At 46.0% G+C, this 21,004-nt stretch overlaps 1 protein-coding gene across 1 annotated transcript in view; it reads left to right on the forward strand.

Moving 5' to 3' along the window:
- Nucleotides 1-3,695: 3,695 nt before the first annotated feature.
- The window catches only part of LOC136631391 (carcinoembryonic antigen-related cell adhesion molecule 8-like), a 124,716-nt gene continuing 107,407 nt past the window's right edge, over nt 3,696-21,004 (forward strand). The window contains exon 1 of the mRNA XM_066605670.1: nt 3,696-3,751. Within this exon, the coding sequence (XP_066461767.1) occupies nt 3,730-3,751 (22 nt within the window). The 5' untranslated portion in view covers nt 3,696-3,729. The remainder of the gene's footprint in view (nt 3,752-21,004) is intronic.

A 21,004-nucleotide genomic window follows, 5' to 3' on the forward strand; every position in this document is an offset into this window, starting at 1 on the left:
CAGAAATGTGTTACACTAAAAATATATACCGGCGTATAAGGCGACCGGGCGTATAAGACGACCCCCCAACTGTCACCTTATACGCCGGTAATACAGTGGAGCAAAGAATAAAAATCATTACTTACGTTTTTAGATGATCTGCGGCGCTCCTGCAGGCTGTCACTCCCTCCTAATCCACGGCAGACAAGCTTTCTCTATGAAAGGCTTTAAATCCCTGCCTCCAGAAAGACACGTGCCTTCAGCCAATCACAGCCAATGACAATGATGTCATTGAATGGCTGTGATTGGCTGTGTTTCTGGAGGCGGGGATTTCAAGCCTTGAAATCCCCGCCTCCAGAAACACAGCCAATCACAGCCATTCAATGACATCATTGTCATTGGCTGTGATTGGCTGAAGGCACGTGTGCTTCTGGAGGCAGGGATTTAAAGCCTTTCGTGGAGAAAGGAATACTTTGCCGTGGATTAGGAGGGAGTGACAGCCTGCAGGAGCGCCGCAGATCATCTAAAAACGTAAGTAATGATTTTTATTCTTTGCTCCACTGTATTACCGGCGTATAAGGTGACAGTTGGGGGGTCGTCTTATACGCCCGGTCGCCTTATACGCCGGTATATATTTTTAGTGTAACACATTTCTGGATGAATTGCAGGAAAGGGGTTATATATTTAACCCCTTTCCGACCATTCATCCTGCGATCGCCGGCAGCCCATTGCATTCAGTGGAACATGCTGTATTGCCGCTCCATTGAATTCAATGGGCAAACATTGTTCTTCTCTGCTACAGCTGTTACAGCTGTGCCAGAGAAGAAGGATTTGTCTTCTATATGTTCTCAATGGGGTCAGCGCTGCTGCCGCTGGCCCCATTGAGCGCATATAGAATGCATCCATAGCGAACCGTGGGAGGGGCAGACTTTTATATCAGGCGGACACCTTATCTCCCCAGCCACTCACAGCAGGGGGGTGGTATAGGGCTTAAACGTTGCAGGGGGAAGTTGTAATGCCTTCCCTGTCTTTATATTGGCCAAAAAAAAGCGCTAACGTCTCAGGGAAGAAAGTTAAAGTAACCCGGACACCGCATGGTGTTCGTTACGGATAACGAACATACCGAACACCCTAATATTCGCACGAATATCAAGCTCGGACGAACACGTTCGCTCATCTCTAATTAAAAGGTATCATATTTACAAGATTACTTGGTTCCTATTGCTGGGGGAAAAAAATCACATTTTGCTCTTTTTTTCATTATACCTTCACATTGGAGTAGAATGCTGCAACTTCCATAGTTAGCATGAGGGATTCTTCCTACCATGTTATTTGTCTCAAATTCCTAATAAAGAAGAGTCTTTCAAGAAACTGGGTAAGGAAATTACACACTCCGGGAGAAACTGGTTAAAATGGTGCAACACTTTACAAGTTGTTGATTTTGTATTAGAGATAAGGGGGTTGGTTAATTTATAGATCTTCTGTAAACGATAGAAGTGCGGACTGTTTGGATATTTAATAACCAGGAATTCTTTTTTTATAATCACATGATTATTATACACCTTGAGTATTAAGTTTTCTATTGTTGTTGTTAATTGATCAAATAGGTTCAAATAGGTTATCTTTTATGGTTTCAGAATGTTAACCATCCTTCAGAACTCTTAGTGATTCCTCCTTATAAATTCTGGAAATTCTCATTATAATTCTGGATCACAGTTCCTCCCTTCTTATCAGTAGATCTGATAACTATATTGATTTGCAGATCTTTAAAAGATTCTTATTTTTCTGTTAGGTTCTCCTATAATGTGATTTATTTCTCTTTTTATTGTTATTGCTAGAAGTGATTTGTTCCTCATTATTTTCTAATCATAAAGTCCTAATATAATGACCTCAATTATATAACAAATAGGTGGTAGATGATGCATAAAACTAAGGATGTTCTATAGTTGACCCTTACTGTATGGGTAAGCAAATTTCTTCCTGTACTTCTACATTATTGTTGGCTTTCTTTCCAACAATATGGAAGTGCCTTTTAAGGCCTTAGTCAGACGGGCGTTTTTTCGCGCGATTTGCGGATCGCATGACGGATGCGCATCCGCAAATCGCGTGACCGGTGCCCGAAAATCACCCGAAAATCTGCTCCTAGCCGCGTTTCATTAGAAACGGGCTGGAGCTGTCCAGCGCATTACATTCAATGGAGCCGGCAATAGAGCCGACTCCATTGAAAGCAATGCGCTGCGGGCGAGTGTGGGATGAATTGTCGGGAAGGGCTTAAATATATAAGCCCTTCCCTGCAATTCATCCAGAAAAGTGTTAAAATAAAAAATATATACATACTCACCTGCTCCCGGCAGCTGGAGTTCCGCGCAGCCGGCCTGCAGTGGGTGTGAAGGGGGTGTAACACTTTTCTGGATGAATTGCAGGGAAGGGCTTATATATTTAAGCCCTTCCCGACAATTCATCCTGTGCTCGCCGGCAGCCCATTGCTTTCAATGGAGCTGGCTGTATTGCCGGCTCCATTGAATTCAATGGGCAAACATCGTTCTTCTCTGCCACAGCTGTTACAGCTGTGGCAGAGAAGAATGATTTGTCTTCTATATGTTCTCAATGGGGTCGGCGCTGCTGCCGCTGGCCCCATTGAGCGCATATAGAGAAGAGAACAGGAATCGCAGATCGCAGATAGGTGCGATCTGCGATTTCTGTTCTATAATTTATCGGACGAGCACATAAAAAGCGCTCATGTGTCCGATACCATTGCAAAGCAATGGTTTTTAAAAATCGCCGGACGCATGCGCAAATCGCGCAAAAAAAAACGCCCGTCTGACTAAGGCCTAAGAGTGAGTTTCCTCACAAATTTATTAAAATCTATAAAGAGGTTGAGAGTTAATTGCTTCTTCTTCTCTGGAGGGGGCTAGTAGGAGATCTTACATTCCCAACTTTGTGATGTCCACACAAAGTAAAACTTGCAGGACACGAGAAGACACAATACTCTGGTTCCCCTCTGACCTTGGACCTGTCCTCGTGGAAGTAGGGGGTCGTCCCTTTTGGGACGAATGCTGCACTTCCAGGTGGGTTCTGTCAGAGGGGTTCAGAGTCCCCACTCCTTTGTTACCCCTTGGCTCCGTTTGCTTCTGCGTCTAGCCACACGTGTAGCAAGCTAACACGTCAGTCCTGACTGCTACAGTACTAAGTCATCTCAGGGTTTTGTTAGCAGTCCAGGATGAATGTAACACCTTCTTTATCTAAAAGGGGTGTTTTGGGGCTTTACAAAGATGACCTATCCTTAGGATATGACATTACTGTTTGATCAGTGAGGGTTCCCATCCCAAGCAGCAGAACAAGGAGGCTGTGGCTTCCCCTTACAAAAGTATGGTTGTGCCTGGTACTGCATCTCAACTCTTTAAAGTGAAAAGGATGGAGCTGCAGTACTAGATGTAGCCACTCTCTTATACTGTATATGTTGCTGTTGTAAACTACACAGAAAGGGTCCCCAGTGCCCCAGTGAGTGCTGTAGTCATTATGTACTGCTAATTATGACCCAGAGTAGGACATGATCTGATCATACTGTACATTCACTTCTGCCACAACACCTATGTATCTGATAGTCCATTACCGAGGCTAAAACAAGACAATATTTCTTCATTGTTAAATAAACTTTTGTAATTGTTGTGGGTTCTCTATTTTGTGCAACTTCCTTTTTCTGAGACATATCTATCTACAGAAGTGTCACACAGCAACCAGTCATCTGCAATGAGGGGGTTTATAATAGCAGGTAAGGTTCAGATACTCACAATGCTGCATTTACTGTTTAGGTCTATGGTATTTAGCACGTTTGGCTATTAGTTATTGTAAGCCTGTGGCTGGTAAAGTGCTGGAGGAGGTGTACTTCCCACACAACTAGATAAGGTGAGAAATCCAGGAGGAGCCTTTTTCTGGTCCAGGATTTTTATGGAATGGCAGATAGGTTATTATTTGGATGTGTTTTTCCATCTTCGCTACAGTGTGCGGTTTTCTTCTACTCTGAATTGCAAGCTGTTGGGTTCATTACTACAGCATAAACTCCCTGCAACTGGTACAGACTGTATCAGCCCCGTGGTCCTGATGTTTGGGAAGTCTAAGCTGCTGAATAGTATTGACGAGGACACCAAAATATTTATAGTTAGTTCCCAGACAGGAAAACTTTTATTTTTGTGCTTTGATGGAAAACTTCTGTTTTTGGACTAAAGTTTGGACTTTTATCTGTGAAGTCTTGGCATAGTCATTGCCATCTGCACCCACACCAGGGTTTCTAGCTTGAATTTTAATTTTTTTCTGGAGTCCTTTCTAAAAATGATGGCCATAATTATGGTCATAATGAAAGATAACGTTTATAAGTGATACATGTCTATAGGTCAAGGGTGATATGATCTCCTTCATTTTAAGGGTATGTAATGTTAAGTCGTCACAATCCCAGATTTAGGGGCTATTGTACCACCTCAAGAAGTCTGCAGTATATCCTGCACCATTATTGGGTCTGGCTACAGAAAGTTTTCATGCCGAGCCGATATACGTCGTCCTCATCTGCAGGGGTGGGGAGGATGGAAGAGCCAGGAGCAGGAACTGAGCTCCCGCTCCCTCTCTGCGTCCTCTCCGCCTCTCTGCACTGTTTGCAATGAGGAGAGGTGGAACAGGGGCGGGGCTAATTCTCGGCACTTAACCCCGCCCCCGTTCCACCTTCTTTCATTGCAAATAGTGCAGAGGGGCAGAGAGGAGGCAGAGAGGGAGCGAGAGCTCAGTTCCTGCTCCTGGCTCTTCTATCCTACCCCCCTCCTGCAGATGAGGACGATGTATATCGGCTCGGTGTGAAAACCGAGCCGATATACGTTCGTGGGAATGCAGCCTTAGGCCAAATTTACATGGGCATATTTATGTACGCAAAATTTATACACGCAATATGCAAGGAATAGAACCGATTGATTTCAATAGGTTCTTTCACATGCACATATTCCTGTGAATTTCAGTTGTGCAAAACAACACATAGCATGCTCTATTTTCCTGCACATTTGTGCACCATAGGTCCCCATAGAAGTCAATTTGTGGTGTGCAGATGCGCACGCAATTCTCTAGGAGATGCATGATATGCTGCGTAATTCAGCTGGAAAAGGAACACATCTGGAACTCATTAGACTAATTAGCTATTTCAATCTGTGCCTTTTTTGTTTGTTGCACATAAATGGACACGTCTTGTGGGTGCAAGATGTATAAACGTCAAAAACAGCCGCTCACCACACCAGAGATTCCTCCACAGACGCAGTGGAGCATACAGAAAATGTAAGACTGAGCAGATGGAACAATTACTGGAGATGGACACAGAATAGAAACAGCAGGTGGTGCTATTTCAGCCTCAGCAGCATTACGTCGCACAGTGGATGCAGCCGTTACATGAGTATACCGGCATGTATTTAATGTTTTTCATACCATTTCTTTCCGTGATGTGTCACATTGCTGAGCTAATAAAGAGGAAGTCAGCAAAGTTATAGGAAAGTAAGATGAGAAAAGAGGAAGGGTGAAAATAGAGAAGATATCACATATAGATATTTTCAGTGCTTCTTTTCATCATCCATGATTATCATTAGCTACCCTCATATCTCAGTGGAGATGATGTCCTAGTTGTTGGGGCTCATATCAGCGGTTATTGTCGTCACACCCAGTTTTTCAAAGAATGGCCACATGGCTGTATGTTTGCTTCATTATTTGAGATCTTCCATATAGGATGGAATTATGGCACGGTTGCAAAATTCCACATCCAAATCCACAGGTCTAATTGCGGATATTGATGCAGAATTGCAAGCAGGATTTAAACCATTTTTAATTCTGCATCAAAATCTTCAGGTAGCCAGTATATCTGGGTACAATTTGGGTACAATTAATCTTCGCTTACGTCGTGCAGTCTATTCCATCCTGCCTGAAAGGTCCCTTTGAAAGACAAAAGCATAAATGGTTTCAGAGCATGGAAGAGGTGCAGGTCTGTACAATATTTGTTTTTTTTCTGTATATTCGACTCCTGGAATTGGCTTTAATAGTGAAGCAAAATACTAACCAAATACTGCTGTGTGATCGTGTATAAGTACATGAGGGGACAATACAAGGATCTCTCCCAGTATCTGTTTATACCCAGGACTGCAACGGTAACAAGAAGGCATCCGCTACGTTTAGAGGAAAGCAGGTTTCACCACCAACATAGAAAGGGATTCTTTACTGTTAGAGCAGCTAGACTGTGGAACTCTCTGCCTGAGGACGTAGTGATGGCAAAATCCTTAGAGGAGTTTAAAAGGAGACTGGATGTCTTTCTGGAGAGGAAGTATATTATAGGCTATAAATCTAAGATTATTTGTTAATCCGGGTATACAGGCAGGTAGGAACTATTAGGGGTTGATCCAGGGAACAGTCTGATTACCATTAGGGAGTCGGGAAGGAATTTTTTCCCCAAAAGGGCTAATTGGTTTCTGCTCTTGGAGTTTTTTGCCTTCCTCTGGATCAACAAAATAGGAGGCTAGACAGGCTGGACTAGATGGACATTGTCTTCATTCAGCCTTACGAACTATGTTACTATGTTACTATGTATGTATCCTCAGTCTGCCTGTGTTAAAGTGCAACGTCCGAGCGGAGAACTTACTGTTGTGAGGGAGACCATGGGGAAACTACAATGGTTGTCATGGGTGGCTCTTTAACTCTACCAACAGCGGCATCAACATGGTCTAGCTCAGTCGCATGTAGTGCGAACAAAACGGACAAAGTAAATGCTGGTAATTGTCCATAACAGTGTTGTCACGTGACACCAATACCTCTTTATGAGCGATCAGTCACTCAGTGTAGAATAAAAGAGGCCAGTGTCAAGAAAATAGTTTCATAAGCCGGAGGTACACAGTTTGTCTTTACTCACGTTTGATAGATTTTGTTTTTTTCAAAGTAAACATGCGTAGACAATCTCAAGCACATCACTTCTGGTAAACTTCTTTACTTCACATGCTGTTACACAAACACGGTTACTAGGAGTCCCTTCTCCCATTATCTAGATGTCCTCAGTCTGAGTTATCTGATTAGATGATCCCTGGGGCACACTCCTGACACGGTGAAACACTCACTAAGCATTCTCTTCTACATCCTTGCGAGTTACTCTCTTTTTCTCTGAGTCTCAGTGACAGCAGCAAACAGCTGCACTAAGCTTTGGTCCCGAGAGGAGGGAATATATCGAACGGCTAATGAGATAGATCTGTGGCTCCGCACAGGTGGAAGCAATAGCGAGATGCAGCTTCCTACTGACACATCCTCCTCCACGACTACATTCTCAAATTCTCTTACTCCTAAACTCCTCCCCCAAGCTACTGTTGTCCTCCAACTATGTCACTCTAACAGTTAAGGGACCCACAGAACAACATACAAAAAACAATTTACATCAAACAGTCACACACACATGCTAAAGACACCCCAACTCTCGGCCACTTAAAGAGAATTTTAGTTAGTTTAATTTAACCCCTTAGTGAGCAAGCCTGTTTGCGTCTTACTAGCCAGGCCAAATTTTGGAAATCTAACATGTATCACTTTAACATAGCATAACTCTGAAAAGGTTTTGCATATCCAAGTAATTCTGACATTGTTTTTTCAACACATATTGTATTTAATTTAGGTCTAGAGATGAGTGAGCACCAAAATGCTTTGGTGCTCGTTACTCGAGTAGAACTTTTCGTAAAGCTCGACAGCTCGTTTCGAGTAACGAACCCCATTGAAGTCAATAGGGGACTCGAGCATTTTTCAAGCTGACTGATGCTCCGCATGGGGGAGGTTGTGTGAAACACCTGAAAACATCAGAAAGTCATGGAAACACCACAGAAACGGATAGGGAATGGCAGGGGCAGCATGCATGGATGCATCTGAGGCTCCCAGGTCCCACTATTAAGTCAAATTGGGGGCAAGAGCCTGGCGGCCACCCTCCTGACAATTTGCTTGGGACAGACCATAAGCAGCACGGCACACGCGCTGGCACATCTTAGCTAAGCACCACACTAGCTGCAACAAAGGACAATCACCACTTGTGGGTGACACCACTGCCTGTTCTCCTAGGTTACATGCTGTCATTGCTGTCCAACCCCCCGCCCGAGCCTGCGTCCACAGTAAACACAAAATATTCCCTGCGAGGCGTTCAGCTGCCCTCATACCACACACTCACTTGATAGCCACACTACCCTCATGTCTATTTATAAGTGCGTACTGGATGAAGAGAAACCGGAGACACATACTGCAGAGGGTTGGCAGGGCCTGGCAGCGACCCTCTTTGAAAGTGTGGCTGATAGCCCACAATGCTGAAGAGAATTGATGATAAATTGATGTATGATCATAATTCCAATCCCGTGCCACCTCCATCACAAAATTGTCAGGAGCCGCAAACGTGGGCATAAAGGGGACTCAGGTGCCAGTGCTTCTACACATCGCCACAATGCAGCAGCGCATACGAACAGCAAAGATTGGTTTGAAGCAGGAGGTGTCGCAAAAGTAACCACCCCAGGTATACAGTGACCCTGTGAACATCTCATTCAAACAGTTATGCTTACTGTGAATGCTCCAATCCAGTATCTCGGATAGCTGTGGTAAAATGCGAGATAATACATGGCGACCAGCGCTGTTCCCCAGACCCCAAGGAGGAGGTGGCATAATAAGCCTGAGAAACCATGACCAATGTAGGACCCACAATACTCTGTGTGGGAAGCACATGAGCGGGCCCAGGGTCAGGCTCGGTCCCAGCCTCCACCAAGGTGCCGTTAGTTACATAACTATGGGAAACCCATGTGTACCCACTTAATTCATTCAGTGTATTTGTGCCAGATAGCTGAACACCGCTATGGGAAACCTTTGTGCACCCACAGCATAAGTGAGCCCATGAAACCCAAAGTCAGTATTAGGGTGGACACCCACTGGCGTTTTTATTTCTTGCGCTGCGAGAGCGAGTGAAAACACTAACCTCGCAGCGCAAGAAAAACGCTGCAATATCGCCATTGGCAGGGGCCAGTGGCAGCAGCGCTAGCCCCATTGAAAACATATAGGAGTATACCGCCGACTTATGCCGCAGCTGTGACAGCTGTGACAGCTGTGGCAGGAGTTTCCTTCATCCCTGCAGGAAGGAATCCTCTGCCACAGCTGTGACAGAAGTCTACCATGCTGTCGCATTGCTTTCAATGGGTTCGGCGCTGCTGCCGACCCCATTGAAAGCAATGGTCTGTGGCAACTCCTGCAATATGATTTTTGGGGAAGGGCTTGAAATATAAGCCCTTCCCTGAAAATCATCATGAACTGGTTAAAAAAAAAAAGTACTCACCTCTCCGCCGCTCAGACGCATCATCCGACTGGCTCCCGTCACAGCTGTCCAGCACATTTAAAAATCCCTGCCTCCTGAAAGGGCTGTGCTGATTGGCTGAGCGCTCAGCCAATTACAGGCAGCTAAAGAACTAGTTCATGATGATTTTCAGGGAAGGGCTTATATTTCAAGCCCTTCCCAGAAAATCATATTGCAAGTGTTGCCTAATAACCACTACTTTCAATTGGGTCGGCAGCAGCTCAGGGATGAAGGAAACTCCTATGTTTCACCCTATGTTTTCAATGGGGCTAGCGCTACTGCCACTGGCCCCATTGAAAACACTGCGCAATATCGCAGATTTCTTCTCTGCGATGCGCAGCTCTGCTGAAACATCACAAATGAGTATGAAACCATTGAAAATCATTGGTTTCGTATTCATCACTGTCGCATCGCAGAGAGAAAAAATAAAAAATCCCCAGTGGGTGTTTGCCCTCACACATTAAGAAATGAGTGCCCAAACATGGCAGAGTTTCTCCCCGCCCAGGACCTCGGCCTCGTTCCACACTTCTGCCCAGGTCATTGAGTGTATTTGTGCCAGACAGCTGAACACCGCTATGGAAAACCTTTATGCACCCACAGCATAGGCGAAGCCCTGAAACATTTCTGTAACAAGAGTATTGGCGGACCCCTCAAACCTTTCTGTAGCAAGAGTATAGGCGGACCCCTGAAACATTTCTGTAGCAAGAGTATAGGCGAACCCCTCAAACCCTCTTGTATCAAGAGTGTAGGCGGACCCCTCAAACCTTTCTGTAGCAAGTGTATAGGCGGACCCCTGAAACATTTCTGTAGCAAGAGTATAGGTGAACCCCTGAAACATTAGCAGCAATAATGATACAGAAGTTATTCAAGTGATGTCTTTATTCCTCTGTGCAACGTTTCGATCACATAACATAGTCTACTGATCCGGACTCCTGCTGTATCTGGCAGCTCTTTACCTGTGGGTCCTACCTTACTGGTTCTGTGGAGAAGTGCTGTTCCCTTACCACTTTGTAACCCCTGAAACATTGGTGTACCAAGAATATAGGCGAAGCCTGGAAACATTAGTTGGCTGAGAGTATAGGCAAAGGCCTGAAAAATTGGTGTACCAAGAGTTCACGGAGGACGGTGGTATGGTCGGCTATGTACTCCATCACCATCTTTTTACAGTGCTCCCTCGACTGGTGACACAGTCTTGCTGGGAAGCCATAAAACTGGCAAAGGCCTTGGAGAGTGTTCCCCTGCCTGTGCTGGACATGCTGCCTGATCTCCGCACCTCCCCTGCTACTGTGTCTTCTACCGCTACCGCTGTCAGATGGGAACTTTAGCATCACTTTTTCCACCAGGGCCCTGTGGTATTGCTTCACTATCGTACCCCTTTCGTCGTCAGGAATGAGAGTGGAGAGGATCTCCTTCTACCGTGGGTGGAGAAGGGTGTACATTCAGTAATCCATGTTGGCCAGAATGCGTCTGGGCAGGGCAGGCCAGCACCTCCAGACTGTACAGCGCAAATTCGTGCCACGTGTCCAGCTTTGACACCCAATAGTTGTATGGAGCAGAGGCATCACAGAGGATGGTGATACGATCGGCTATTTACTCCCTCACCATCTTTTTACAGTGCTCCCTCTGACTCAGCCTTGATTGGGGAGTGGGGACACAGTCTTGCTGGGGAGCCATAAAGCTGGCAAAGGCCTTGGAGAGTGTTCCCCTGCCTGCGCTGGACATGCTGCCTGATCCCTATGCCTCCCCTGCTACTTGGCCCTCTAAACTGCATCTTCTACTGCTAACGCTGTCAGATGGGAACTTTAGCATCACTTTTTCCACCTGGGCCCTGTGGTATTGCATCACTTTCGTACCCCCTTCCTCTTCGGGAATGAGAGTGGAAAGATTCTCATTATACCATGGGTCTAGAAGCGTGTACACCCAGTAATCCGTGTTGGCCAGAATGCATCTAACGTAAGGATCACAGGAAAGGCAGCCTAACATGAAGTCAGCCATGTGTGCCAGAGTCCCTGTACGCAACACATCGCTGTCCTCACTAGGAGGATTACTTTCAGGATCCTCCTCTTCAGCCCATTCATGCTAAACAGATGACAGGGAAACAGCATGGGTACCCTCTAGTGTGGTACCTAGTGTGGCCAGCAGTCCCTTCCTCCTCTTCCAAAACCCGCTGAGATATAGACGTGAGGGTGGTCTGGCTATCAAGCGACATAATGTCATCTCCCATCTCCTGTTCTAACCACAAAGCATCGGCCTTTATGCTTAGCAGTGAAGTTCTCAGCAGGCAAAGCAGCGGGATCGTAACGCTAATGATGGCCACATCGCCGCTCACCATTTGGGTAGACTCCTGAAAGTTTCAAAGGACTTGACAGAGGTCTGCCATCCATGCCCACTCCTCTGAAGAACTGCCAGTACTGACTGCAACTCCATGTTGCAGCTGGTATTCCACAATTGCTCTATGCTGCTCGTAAAGCCTGCCCAACATGTGCAGCATAGAATTCCAGAGCGTGGGCATGTCACACAGCAGTCGGTGCTCTGGCAGCTGAAACCGATGTTGCAGTGTCCTGAGAGTGGCAGCATCCGTGGTTGACTTGCGGAATTGTGTGCACACATGGCGCACCTTGCAGAGCAGGTCAGACAAGTGGGGGTAGATTTTCAGAAACCGCTGACCACCAGATTGAAGATGTGGGCCAGGCATGGCATGTGTGTGAGGCTGCCAAGCTGCAGAGCCGCCACCAGGTTCCGGCTGTTGTCACACACGACCATGCCCGGCTGGAGGCTCAGCGGCGAAAGCCAGAGATCGATCTGCTCCGTCAGACTCTGTAAAAGCTCGGGGGCCGTGTGCCTCTCGTCACCCAAGCTGATTAGTTTCAGCATGGCTTGCTGATGCTTCCCCACCGCTGTGCTGCTGGCGACATGCTCACACTTCTTAATTGAAAGGTGGAGGTGGCGGAGGAGGAGGAAGGATGGGGGGGTTGAGGAGGTGGCATAATACGCCGCAGAAACCAGCACCGAGGTAGAACCCGCTATCCTCGGTGTGGGTAGCACATGAGTGGTCCCAGGCTCTGACTCTGTCCCAGCCTCCACCAAGTTCACCCAATGCACTGTCAGGGAGATACAGTGGCCCTGCCAGCAACTACTTGATGTCTTTCTGGAGGGGAAGGATATTACAGGATATAAATCTTAGGTTAATTGTTAATCCAGGTATACAGGCAGGTAGGAATTATTAGGGGTTGATCCAGGGATTAGTCTGATTTCCATTAGGGAGTCAGGAACAAATTTTCCCCCAAAAGGGCTGATTGGCTCCTGCCTCTTGGGGTTTTTTGCCTTCCTCTGGAACAACAACATAGGAGGATAAACAGGCTGGACTAGATAGACATTGTCTTCATTCGGCCTTACATACTATGTTACTATGTGACTTGTCCACGTGTCCATCATTAAGTGGACCTTCCCAGTAACCATGTTCATGAGGGCATGGTTTATGTAGCGGGAGACGTGCTGGTGTAGGGCGGGGACGACACACCGGGAAAAATAGTGGCGACTGGGGACCGAGTAGCGCGGGACCGCCGCCGCCATCATGTTTTTGAAAGCCTCCGTTTCCACAAGCCTGTACGGCAGCATCTCCAGGCTAATTAATTTGGCAATGTGCTTGTTTAAAGCTTGTGCATGTGGGTGGGTGGTGGCGCATTTCGCTTTCGCTCCAACGCTTGTGTTAGCGACAGCTGAACGCTGCGCTGAGAGACATTGCTGGATGGAGTGGAGGACCGTGGAGGTGAGGGTGTGGCTGCAGGCTGGGAGACGCTCGTGCCTGCATCCTGGGAGGGGGATTGGATCTGTGTGGTAGGTTGGGGCACAGGGGAAGAGGCAGTCATGTGACCCAGAGGCGGTGAATGGCCTTCGTCCCACCTTGTGGGGTGCTTGGCCATCATATGCCTGCGCATGCTAGTGGTGATGAGGCTGGTAGTGGTGGCTCCCTGGCTGATCTTGGTGCGGCAAAGGTTGCATACCACTGTTCGTTGATCATCCACGCTCTCACTAAAAAACATCCACACCTTGGAACACCTAGCCCTCTGCACGGAGGCTTGCCAAGAGGGGGTGCTGTGGGAAACAGTTGGCGGATTATTGGCTCTGGCCCTGCTTCGTCCCCTGGCCACCCCACTACCTCTTCCAACCTGTCCTGCTGCACTTGCCTCCCCCTCTGAAGCCCTGTCTTCAGTAGGCTTAGCAAGCCAGGTGGGGTCAGTCACCTCATCGTCCAGCAGCTTTTCCTCTGAATCCTCTGTGCGCTCCTCCCTCGGACTTACTGCCCTTACTACTACCTCACTGACAGACAACTGTGTCTCATCATCCTCATCTACAAAAAGCTCTTGAGACAGTTGCCGGAGGTCCCCTGCCTCATCAGCCAGACTCTGGTAAATTTCCAACTGTTGGGCATCGGTCACGACAAACTCCTCAGGTGGGTGAGGAACCATTTTTTCCCACTCAGGGCAGGGACCCGAGAACAGTTCCTGGGAGTCTGCCTGCTCAGAATATGTAATTTTCCTGGAGTGATGAGGCTTGGAGGAAGGAGGAGCAGCCAGAGGATTCAGAGGTGCAGTCCCTAGCCCGGTAGTAGTGGACTGCGTGGAAGACTGGGGATTCGATACATTGCTTGACGCGTTATCCGCGATCCATGACAGGACCTGCTCGCACTGCTGTGCTTGTAATAAAAGTCTGCCACGCGAACACGCAAATTGTGATATGAAGCTGGGGAGCGGAGAGATGCGGCGCTCTCCTAATCCCTCTGCAGCCGGCAGTGATTTACCCTGCCTAGGACCTCGGCCTGTGCCCACACCCCCACTTGGACGCCCGTGTTCGCGTCCTTGTCCTCGACCCTTACCCCTACTCCTCATCATGTCGGATAAAGGATAGAGCAGGGCCCAAATAAATTAACCCACTGTATAGCGCTGAGAACTGGGGCTAATTCCCCGCACACAGAGACTTATAGATACCGGAGGCTCTACGCTGTGACAGAAAAAATTAAACAGCTGTTTTGCACTGATAGCTAGGGGTAATTTACCGCTCGCAGAGGCTTGTAGATATGGAGTGGCAGAAAAAGTAACCCAGTGGATAGTGTTGATAACTGCGGCTACTTCACTGCACACAAGGAAAGTATTGTGAGATGCTCTGCACAGGGGCAGAAAACTATTAACCCAATGAATAGCGCTGATAACTCTCTCTAATTCACCGCACACAGCGAATGGAAGACATGAGATGCTCTGCACTGGCCCAGCCAAAATTAAGGAACTGTATAGCAATAGGAACTAGCTTCGGCTAATTCAGCGCACACAGCAAATAGGAGACTTGAGAGGCTCTGCATTGGTTCAGCCAAAATTAAGGCACTGTTTAGTGATGAGAACTCTGCCTAATGCACTGCACACAGAGAATGGTATAGCTGAAATGCTCTGCAGTGCCCCAGAAAAAATTAGCATACTGTTTAGCGATGAGAACTCTGCCTAATGTGCTGCACACAGAAAACAGTATAGGTACAATGCTCTGCACAGGCCTAGATGCTTGAAAATAAAAATTGTTGCACTACTGCTCCCAGCCAGCCACAGAAGTAATGCACACCATGAGGAGTAGCCCTAAGAAGGACTGTTGGGTTCTTGATGTCAGGATCCCTGCCTAACCACACCCTACACTAGCACTTTCCCTATCTGAGTGTCAGCAGCTCTTTCCCTAACCTCTGCCAGCACGTGTCTGAGGCGAGACGCGGGCGACACCATTTTAAGTACTTGGCGGTCACCTGATCGGCCCAGCAACTCACTGCTGAAGATGTGCAGAGGGCTGGCAAGTCACAGCAGAAAGTGGTAATGCCTTCCCTGCATGTTTATTGGCTAGAAAATGGTGCTAAACATACGGGGAAGGGAAATGAAATTTTCTCGAGTACCGCGTATTGCTCGACTCGAGTACCGAGCATCTCGAGTAGCCTAATACTTGAATGAGCATCAAGCTCGGACGAGTGTGCTTGCTCATCTCTATTTAGGTCATAAAAATAGACCGGAAGAATTTGTTTATATTTATTGAAAGCACTGAAATTGGGAAAATTTTGGAAAAAATTGTCATTTTTTCACATTTTCAACTGCAATGTGTCAAATATGTGCAAACATACTGTTTAAATTTCTGTTAAGATATATATTCCCATCTGTTTACTTTATTCTGAAAGCGCATTGGAAAAACTTCAGTTTTCTTAACCATTTAGGAGACGTACAAATTTAACATTTAACATTTTGGGGAACATTTTGTTTTTCTGCACCAAGCTAAGATTAGAAAGGTTCATAGGTGTCAGAATGTTAGATACCCCCACAAATGACCCCATTTTAAAAATAAACCCCTTAATGTATTCACTAAGGGGGTCATGAGTATTTTGATCCTACGTTTTTTTCAGGGGTAAATGCAATTTAGAGGAGAAAAAATAAAATTTCATATTTTTGCAAATATGTCATTTTAAGACAGCTTTCTTTCTCTATAGTGCACATGAAAATTTGCGCCCCAAAATGGATACCCCTGTCTGTCCTGTGTTTGGAAACATACCCATTGTGGCCCTAATAGAGATGAGCGAACGTACTCGGTAAGGGCGACTTCGCAATCGAGCACCACGATTTTCGAGTACTTCACTACTCGGGTGAAAAGTACTCGGGTGCACTGTGGATGAGCAGGGGGTTGCAGCGGGGAGTGGGGGGGGGGGGGGGAGAGGAGAGAGAGAGGGCTCCCCCCTGTTCTCCGCTGCTACCCCCCACTCCCCTCTGCAACCCCCTGCTCACCCACAGCGCACCCGAGTACTTTTCACCCGAGTAGTGAAGTACTCGAAAATCACGGTGCTCGATTGCAAAATCGCCCTTACTGAGTACATTCGCTCATCTCTAGGCCCTAATCTTATATCTGCATGCACAACGGGGCCCAAACCGAAAAGGAGCAGCCTGTGGCTTTCAGATGAGACATTTTGCTTGAAGGTGTTTTAGGCCCCATTGCACACTGGTAGAGACCTTGAACGGCCAAAACTCCACAAATGACACCATTTTGAAAACTAAACCTCTTAAAGAATTTATCAGATAAAGGAGTCATTGGATACAGGTAGATATAAAAAGAGTGAAAGAGACGCAGCGCTCAGGAGCAGACCTCAGAGGTTATGTAGATGGTCATGAATGGTTGGCAATTCACTAATAAATGTGTACTTGGAGTGGGGAAAGGGAGAAAAATCCCTCACACCCCTGCACCCCTAGGATGTCTAGGATGGCTCAGATTCAGTAGAAGCTGAAAAATTTAAAATCCGTGTGCCAGAACTTTATTGGTCTCTCAATGTTTTCCGGGGAAACAATGAAACAAATCCCCTTTTTTTAGGAAACAAATATACAGTGAAAATTATTGAATAGCTTACCTCTATTTATGAGGGTCATGTAAAAATGATTGGCAACACCCAACTACATTTGCAGTATAATAAAATCATTGAAAATATAGAATATACAGTAATACTAAAATCGAGTTTATAAGTGTTATCTACAGTATCATTCATACTTCCGCCAATTGGAAGCTGTCAACATCCGTCAAAGCGCATCATCTTACCTCCCTATAACATAATGTTCTCTGAATGAGAGCAGATTTGCTTTGTGAAAATTCAGGTTGCTTGTGGTAGGAATGCAAAAAAGTGTCACCGAGGCCTTAGAAAAGCATGTGGCGAATAGGCACTACCATACTAGATCATAGCCAGATGGGTAGCAGCGTCTAAGGAAGGATGTGAAAGTGTTGCACACTCACTACTGGAGCAGGCAGACAGTGAGGAGGAGATTGACTGGAACAATATTGGTGCATGCGCTCTGCCACTCCATTTATTTCCAATGAGACTATGAGATAGCTGAATTCTTATACTTGGCTATTTCTGTTGGCTTCATCAAAATTAATGGAGTAGGAGTTGCACATGCTCAGGCACCGCTCCATTCATTCTGACATACTGCGAGTGTTTTCAAGAAAATGAGACACGAGGCCCCCGTTCTCGGTATTAGTGGAAGTATCAGGGGTAAGACCCCTACTGATCAGACCTTTATCACTTATCCTATAAATAGATGATAAAAGTCTAACTTGATAAAACCCCTTTCATCTATTTTTACTTACAGAAATATTAGCATTTGAAGTATGGTGTTCATTTTTGCAGAAGTGACAACAGGAAGTGCAGCCATATAACTTTTCACCTTCACATTATTTTCACAAACTTGCCTTCTTATTCATTGTTAAACATAAATAATGACTTTTAGTATCAGAGGATTAAAGATAATGATCAACATGAAATCCCTTCCTGCTGTAATTTCTGTAAAAAATACAGCAAAAGAGAAAAACAATCTTGAAGTAAAACAAACAGAATTGCCAAATTTTGAGAGCTGTTGCTTATTTACTAACTTATGACCAATTTTATGTTTTATTCTGGTAAAAAAAAATTAAAAAGAATGCAGTCCTGCGATGAACACAATGACACCTACAAGAACACTAACACGTGGTTTATATAGCACTAAGGGTGGACACCCACTTGCAATTTTTTTTCCCCCTGCAATGCGACAGCGATGATTATGAAACCAATGATTTTCAATGGTTTCATACTGATTTGCAATGCTTCAGTAGAGCTTCGCACCGCAGAGAAGAAATCTGCAATATCGCTAGCAGCGCTAGCCCCATTGAAAAAATAGGTAGTATACCGCAGACTTCTGCCACAGCTGTCACAGCAGAAGTCCAGGATGCTATCCCATTGCTTTCAATAGGGTCTGCGCTGCTGCCGGCCCCATTGAAAGCAGTGGTTATTAGGCAACCCCCGCAGCATGATTTTCGGGGAAGGGCTTAAAATATAAGCCCTTCCCTGAAAATCATCCCTAGCTGGTGAGAAAAACATTACTCACCTCTCCACCGCTCAGATGCGTCCTCCGGATGGTTCCCCTGCACTGCTGTCCAGCACTTTCAGCAGTTACAGGCAGCGCTTAGCTATTCATTAGCAGCAGCGCTGACCCCATTGAAAGCAATGGGATAGCATCCTGGACTTCTGTAACAGCTGTGGCAGAGGATTCCTTCATCCCCGCGGTCCCTGCGGGGATGAAGGAAACTCCTGTCACAGCTGTCACAGCTGTGGCAGAAGTCCACGGTATACTCCCTATGTTTTCAATGGGGCTAGCGCCATTGTCCCCATTGAAAACACTGGCGATATCACAGCATTTTTTTGCGCTGCAAGGCGAATGTTTTCACTCGCTATCGCAGAAACAATAGATTTTCAGCAACAATCCAGAATTCCCTTAATCCATCGTTGTCTTTAATAATCACTTGGACATGGTTAACAGAGACAGCAACGTTTCGATCCACACATTAGGATCTTTCTCAAGCTATCACTCGCTATCGCAGTGCAAGAAATAAAAACGGCAGTGGGTGTCCAACTCTAAAAGTTGAATAAAAGTAGATCATTAAGCTTGGTGTACCCCAAAGTGCCAGAGAAAAGTACAATTCATCTCACAAAAAATAAGCTCCAATTAAGCTACCTTGGTTAAAAAATAAAGTTATGTGGTTTCAATAAAAAACAGCTTCGATTGTGCAAAAATAGTAAAACCAAAAGAAAATTATTTGGCAGATCTACTTACATCGTCATTTTATAGGTCGACAAGTAAAGGCTGTGTTGGCATGTAGTGGGCCAAATGTATTATGCTTCACAAATATGGAGGCTTTGCCAACTGGTGTAGATTTCAGCCATACTGTATGCCAGTTTCTGGTGTAAACTATAGTAAATCTAATGGGCCATGAATGGTGATGCCCCCTAATGCTAAGGCCAGGACACTTCTTTAAAATGTGTTGAGCCGCCGTAAAACTGCAAAAAGTCCTGCACTGTGTAGCACAACTTGGTGTGCATCAAAATGTGTGATTTATCTACATCAGAAACCTGGCATAAAGCTTTTGAAAAATTTGCCACTTTGTGTTTGGTATTGCTTCAATTGTGCTGACCCCCAGAAGTTATCATGTTACTTAGGGCAGCTCTAGACAAGTGTATGCACACATATGCTCGTCTCACCGCAACGTATTTGGGCAGTGAGTTGGTTAATTTGCGTGCCTGCCTGCGCATAGTACTGTACGTTTTTGCACACGAAGGGCATGTGAATTAGCAAAATGTTGGCCATTTAGCCTAAAGAGGTCAAGATATGTTCTTTACCCTGTGGTTTTAAGCAGCATATTGCACACAGTTGTGCACCCCTCGCAAACTGCTGTGGTGCCCCATGGTGCGTAAATATGCAGGAAAATAGAGCAAGCCCTATTATTCTGTGCACAACCGAAATCTGCACAAAAAAATATTTCTGTGAAAGAACCCATTGACATCACTGGGTTCTACTCTCTGTCAATTGCATACACAAAAGTGCATGCAAATACATCTATATGAAGGCACTCGTATACTACATGGTGAGCTCTGTGAAAACAAATCTCAAATTAAACATTGCTGATTTTTTTTTCTAATTTTCCCTGTCAAAATTACTAAAAGTTATTCTGGAACCAGATTGAAACTAAAATAAAAGAAGTAGCCAATGGCTCCTTTAACCTTCAGGCGGAACACATATTCCTAGCTAAGATATCAGAAGATTACAAACCATCTAAATCAAACTTGATCACACACCTTATCTCGGCAGCTAAAACCTTAATACCCATAGCATGGCTTGAACCACAGGCTCCAACCTTCGAACAATGGATAGACAAGGTCAACGAAATCCGTAGATTTGAAGAGTAGAGATGAGCGAACACCAAAATGTTCGGGTGTTCGTTATTCGTAACGAACTTCCCGTGATGCTCGAGGGTTCGTTTCGAACAACGAACCCCATTGAAGTCAATGGGCGACCGGAACATTTTTGTATTTCGCCGATGCTCGCTAAGGTTTTCATGTGTGAAAATCTGGGCAATTCAGGAAAGTGATGGGAATGACACAGTGACGGATAGGGCAGGCGAGGGGCTACATGTTGGGCTGCATCCTAAGTTCACAGGTCCCACTATTAAGCCACAATAGCGGCAAGAGTGGGCCCCCCCCCCCTCCCAACAACTTTTACTTCTGAAAAGCGCTCATTAGCATGGCATACCTTTGCTAAGCACCACACTACCTCCAACAAAGCACAATCACTGCCTGCATGACACTCCACTGCCACTTCTCCTGAGTTACATGCTGCCCAACCGCACCCCCTCCCCCCCACAGCGCACACCAAACTGTCCCTGCGCAGCCTTCAGCTGCCCTCATGCCACACCACCCTCACGTCTATTTAGAAGTGCGTCTGCCACGACGAGGGACCGCAGGCACACACTGCACAGGGTTGGCACGGCTAGGTAGCGACCCTCTTTAATAGGGGCGGGGCGATAGCCCACAATGCTGTACAGAAGCAATGAGAAATACAATCCTGTGCCACCGCCATCAGGAGCTGCACACGTGGGCATAGCAATGGGGAACCTATGTGCCACACACTATTCATTCTGTCAAGGTGTCTGCATGCCCCAGTCAGACTGGTTATATGCACCTTAACAGTAACCGCGTTGGTGGTAATGTGGTGGTGACTGCGGACCTAGTACCACGGTTGTATTTTGTTGGTTTTCGGAATGCGGCCAGGATTAAGTGGGCCGTGGCGGGGG

Source organism: Eleutherodactylus coqui, chromosome 6, assembly GCF_035609145.1.
Source record: "Eleutherodactylus coqui strain aEleCoq1 chromosome 6, aEleCoq1.hap1, whole genome shotgun sequence".
In the NCBI taxonomy this organism is placed as follows: domain Eukaryota; kingdom Metazoa; phylum Chordata; class Amphibia; order Anura; family Eleutherodactylidae; genus Eleutherodactylus; species Eleutherodactylus coqui.